At 35.0% G+C, this 4,657-nt stretch overlaps 1 protein-coding gene across 6 annotated transcripts; it reads left to right on the top strand.

The window, feature by feature from the left end:
- The first annotated feature begins 590 nt into the window (after positions 1-590).
- LOC122045842 (rRNA-processing protein UTP23 homolog) lies at positions 591-4,278 on the top strand. 6 transcript variants are annotated; one of them, XM_042606228.1, is made up of 7 exons: positions 597-779; positions 936-1,170; positions 1,267-1,347; positions 1,435-1,555; positions 2,329-2,604; positions 3,554-3,691; positions 4,018-4,271. In XM_042606228.1, exons 2-6 carry the CDS (start codon positions 980-982, stop codon positions 3,674-3,676), a joined length of 792 nt encoding a protein of 263 aa, XP_042462162.1. In that variant the 5' UTR covers positions 597-779; positions 936-979; the 3' UTR covers positions 3,677-3,691; positions 4,018-4,271. The 6 variants fall into 6 exon arrangements, with proteins under 6 accessions (XP_042462166.1, XP_042462162.1, XP_042462161.1 ...); XM_042606227.1 differs by having other exon boundaries at positions 3,554-4,278; XM_042606230.1 differs by lacking the exons at positions 3,554-3,691; positions 4,018-4,271 and adding an exon at positions 3,421-3,453 and having other exon boundaries at positions 600-779.
- Positions 4,279-4,657: the final 379 nt, after the last annotated feature.

The raw sequence follows: 4,657 nt of genomic DNA on the forward strand, positions 1-4,657 counted from the left end.
TGTCCCCTGCCGATCAGACGGACCAGATTACATCTCAAGGCATCATGACATCTTTAAGATGTGTGCAGTATCCTCGTGATTTGCAAGACATCCTTAAGATGTAATCTGGTCCGTCCGATCGACTAGGGGACACGGGGATAGAGAAATTTGAGGACAGAAGATTTGATCTCCTATCCGGGTGCTACTAGCTCCGCCTTGCTCCTGCAAGGTGGCTTTTGGTTTTTTCTAAAAAAAAAAAAAAAATTAAAATTGAAATGAGAATCATATTATAAAATATAAATAAATATAAATATGAATATTACTCGAAATAATATTTAGTTAGTTAAATATTTTTTATCAAAATAAATTAAATTTTTTTACTCTTATAATAAAATAAAATAAAAATTATATATATAAAAAATTAAATACGAAAAAAATACAGATGAAAAAAATATATGATGAAAAAAATAAGAAAAAAAATATTCAAAACTTCTAAATCAAACATCATCTTAATCTATTCATGCAATAGCATAAATTGATAATAATAATTTTTTAAAACTTACACATAGGCTTATAAAAAATTTAGAGACGAACGCATGTAAATTCATGTGATTAATTTTTTTGATAAAAAGGAGAACTAAAAATATGCTATATTTTTGTGACAAAATTAGGGTCTACGGGCTAAACCTGTTCTTACTTTTCATCGATCGCGTGATCCCTCCTCCCCAAGAGCAACTCGATCTCTCACTTTGTGCGGTTTTGGACGGTTCTACTGTCTCCGATCTCGTCTTCTTACAAAGGTGAAACTCCATTTCCCGATCGTTTTTTGAAAAAGATCGATATGATATAGTTCGATCAGATCGTTTTATAATGTAATTGATGTAATGTAATTTTATCGCTCCATCGTTTCATGCTTGTTTGAGCATGTCTCTTTTTATTCCTGTAAATCAATCTAGGTTTACCAGAAGGTAGAAAGTGAATAGTAGCTGATCCGCAGACGATGAGGGTGAAGAAGCAAAAGCGCCATCGCAAAGTGGTGCGCTTCTACTCCGCGTGCTTCGGTTTCCGAGAGCCTTATAAGGTTCTATGTGATGGCACCTTCATCCATCACCTCCTTCTCCACCGCCTCATCCCTATCAATGATGCTCTTGCTCGTCTTCTTGGAACTCGCATTATCCCCTTCACTACTAGGTTCGAGATGAGTTCTCTCTTTTTTATATTTCTTCTTTTTGTCCTTCCTGGCAAAAAAACACAACTTTGGTCATGTACATATATTTTCTCTTGCAGATGCATTATTGGAGAGCTAAGAAGCCTCGGTGAATCCCACCGTGAAGCCCTCGAGGCTGCTCAGCAGCTCATGATAGCTAGGTTTGCCCTTTTGATATTCTTGCAAACATACTACATTAATAGAATAGGTTTCTTGTCTTTTGAGAATTCTACATATCGTTGTATCAGGTGCGACCATGAGAAGAGGATTAATGCCATGGACTGTATCGAGTCGGTTGTTGGAGAGGCGAACTCTGAGCATTTCTTTGTTGCCACTCAAGATGCAGATATGAGGAAAAAATTCCAGAAGGTAGTTCTGTATCTCCTTTTGCCACTTATTTAAGAACTTGCATAATGATTTTTGGACCTATGAAGTTACATGATGATGATAATTGATAGATTTCTTTGTTCTACGTTGATGCTAAAGAACACACTGATTAATATAAGGGTTGAACACCTGGATAAAAGTTGTCATATTCAGGTTGACTTGTAAATTGTAATTCATATTATTATGACTAGTTTGCGTTTTGATAAAGCTTAGAAAACTAATTTTGAGGTCCGAAACATGCTTTTAAAAGGCAGTCTGATGCACGAAGCTTCTGCCAATGCGGGGTCTCACGGAAGGATCTATTGTATGCAGGATAATTGCAAGAGGCTGTTTTTGAGATTCGAACTTGTGGGCAGCAATTTTACCGTTGCGTCAAGTCTCCCCTTCTTAAAAACATGCTTTTCTATGATTAAACTTTATTTCCATATGAAGGTGCATCCTTTGTATATGAGTTTGTACAAGGTTCTTATATACAATTTCCAGACAAGCTTGACAAGAGAATAAATTTAAGCTTGCTAATATACTCAAAGTTAACCATGCTAACCCAGGCTTGTTAGAAGATCACTTCTATTCACCTCTACGGAGGTACATTCAATTACTTATAATTGTCTGCAATTGTCATATTAGTTCCTTTATACTATGAGATAGTGTCATTATTTTTTTTTTTTTAAAAAAAATGATTCTTCAAGTAAGATTTCCAATTATTCTGCTAATTGTTCATTTTAATATCTTTTTGCTTTACTGCTAGCATACAGATTCCTGGAGTTCCTGTGATGTATGGTCTTAGAAACTCTTTGTTCATCGAGCAACCTTCTTCTATGCAAAAACAATTTGTCAAATCTAGTGAGGAAAGGCATCTGCATTTGCCTGAATCAGAAGATCTGAAACTGCGTGATATGAATCCCAGGGATAAAATATCAAACAATCCTGACCATGGTGATGCAGATGAAACACTCCTCAGAACTGCTAGTGATAAAAGAAATATGCTAGGCGTGTCACGGACTAGTCAATTAAAACGAAAGCGAGCAAAGGTTAGCTTTCTTATCATAAATGTTCTCATGAAACCAGTATCTAGGCAATTTTATCAAATGTTATTTCCATCCAGCAAATGAGAATAGTGCAGGTTCGCTTTGTTTGATAAAATTTCAATCAGGTTCTATGAGAACTCCCAATCTAAGAATAAGGTAGATGTTAACATTATTTTAGTAAATGGCCAAGCTACTTACAGGTGCCTATTCGTGCATGCTTGGTTACTGCTGTTAATGATAAATAAAGTTGATCGTTTCAAGAAGTGTATTGATGCTAATGTAACTAGATAGATTGAACTGGCTTTGTGGAATTGTCATTTACTTGTAACTGCAACTAATTTAATGGCTGTTTATATGGCAGGATTGGCTATAGGATGAGCAAAGTGGCAATTCCATTTTTTGTATTCCTTGTATGAATCTACGAGAAATGTTATTCATTTGTTAATATTATGTAACATATTCTAAATGTAAACAATTTGAAGTTGTTAAGATATGCCCTTTCAAATGCACTATAGTTCCTTACTCACCTAGAAGAGCTATGTATATAGTTCTTGGCGATTCAGAACTCTGTTTGCCTGCTCTTCTCCGTGCTACTAGAAAGCGTTCATATTCATATTCATGGAAGCTCATTAGCTCAGTTTTTGAGTTAGTAAAATATTTTGTTTCTCAATTGCTTTCTTGAACTTTTCTGGACTTCATGTTTAGTGTTAGATATGACTAATGCTTAAATGAGCGAACTTCTTTCAAGTTTATTTTTATGGTTTGTCGCCATGTCCTCTGTGAGAAGAGATTGATTAGCGATATCTGTTGAAACCAAAGGAAAGAGTGCATGGCTAAAGCATACCGCATGGTGAGAAAGTGAATGGGAGAGAGATGTTAGGGGAGATGTAGTAATCTGCAGTCTGTTTGTGCTTCAATGGAAGTGGGGGTGAAGTTCTTTTGCTTATCACAGAACATAGTGCAATATGGTCGCTATGGGAAGTCGGCATGGTGGGAACAAGTAAGCTGTGTAGGGAGAAAGACATTGAGGTTTCAAATCTCATGGAAGAGTATGGATCGAGAGGGAAGGTATTAGAAAAGCACAGAACAGGTATGAATATTGAATCTTGCAATATCTTGTATGGAGTTTTACATGCTTGTGTATAGATTAAAATTTTAGTTGTTTTACACAATTGTTAAAATTTTAGTAGAGTCTATTAAATCTTCTTTGCTTAACAACTTTGTGGGCTTAATAATCAGTTATTATTACTTAACAAGTATAATAAAATTTATACATTAGCAAGAGTTGGAAGGTACAAGTAAATTTAATCAAAGAATAAAATATAATAAAGAGTCTTTATCAGATTTCTTCTTAATAATGAATAATAGATATTTATTTTTTAAGAAAAGTAGCCAATTGGAAAGTGATTTGTTCAGGCATTTGCAGCCTTCTCAATTGATTCTGCATCAGCTTCGGAATTTTCAGCAGCCGCCTTGGCTTTCTTTGCTTGGTAGTCTTCCACAGCAGCTTTGATTGCGTCCTCTGCCAACAAGCTGCACTGAAACTTCACCGGGGGAAGAAAAAGGTACTTGGCAATTTCTCTATAAAGCATCACCATCAGCAGAAGAATTGTATGATTGTGAAAATACTAGATGAATAGAAGCAAGGGAACACAAAAAATTCAATGGATGATAACTAATTAAAAAGACATTCCGATGCATACAATTTCTGTTAATCTGAAATAGTTTATTGTGTTGGCGCTGTGGGGCCGGTAAGAGAGGATGAATTGACTGTTTAAAAGAAAGCAACACAAAATAACCGTTCTCGTTCTTTCAACTCAGATTAGTAGCAACAATAATAGTAAATTAAATTAACAACTAAAAAAATGAGATACGAGATTTACTTGGTTACAATATATAGGTGATTGTTAATCCAAGGACAATGAAAGCACTAAAAGATTTCTTTCGTGTAGGCAGAGAAATATCTTACAATCGTTAAACGCTTAGACAGTTACTAGGAAAACAATACAGGAGTTGTTATCTATTTCCTACGTCCAGGGATTTTTTTATAGCTCCT

The sequence above is a fragment of the Zingiber officinale genome, chromosome 2B (assembly GCF_018446385.1).
Source record: "Zingiber officinale cultivar Zhangliang chromosome 2B, Zo_v1.1, whole genome shotgun sequence".
NCBI classification, from domain to species: domain Eukaryota; kingdom Viridiplantae; phylum Streptophyta; class Magnoliopsida; order Zingiberales; family Zingiberaceae; genus Zingiber; species Zingiber officinale.

Excerpts from the sequence above, each read along its gene's own strand:
- LOC122045842 (XM_042606227.1), top strand. The coding sequence starts at position 980 with ATGAGGGTGAAGAAGCAAAAGCGCCATCGCAAAGTGGTGCGCTTCTAC. Across the intron at positions 1,348-1,434 it reads CAGCAGCTCATGATAGCTAG|GTGCGACCATGAGAAGAGGA; the intron begins GTTTGCCCTTTT and ends TCGTTGTATCAG. Across the intron at positions 1,556-2,328 it reads TGAGGAAAAAATTCCAGAAG|ATTCCTGGAGTTCCTGTGAT; the intron begins GTAGTTCTGTAT and ends GCTAGCATACAG.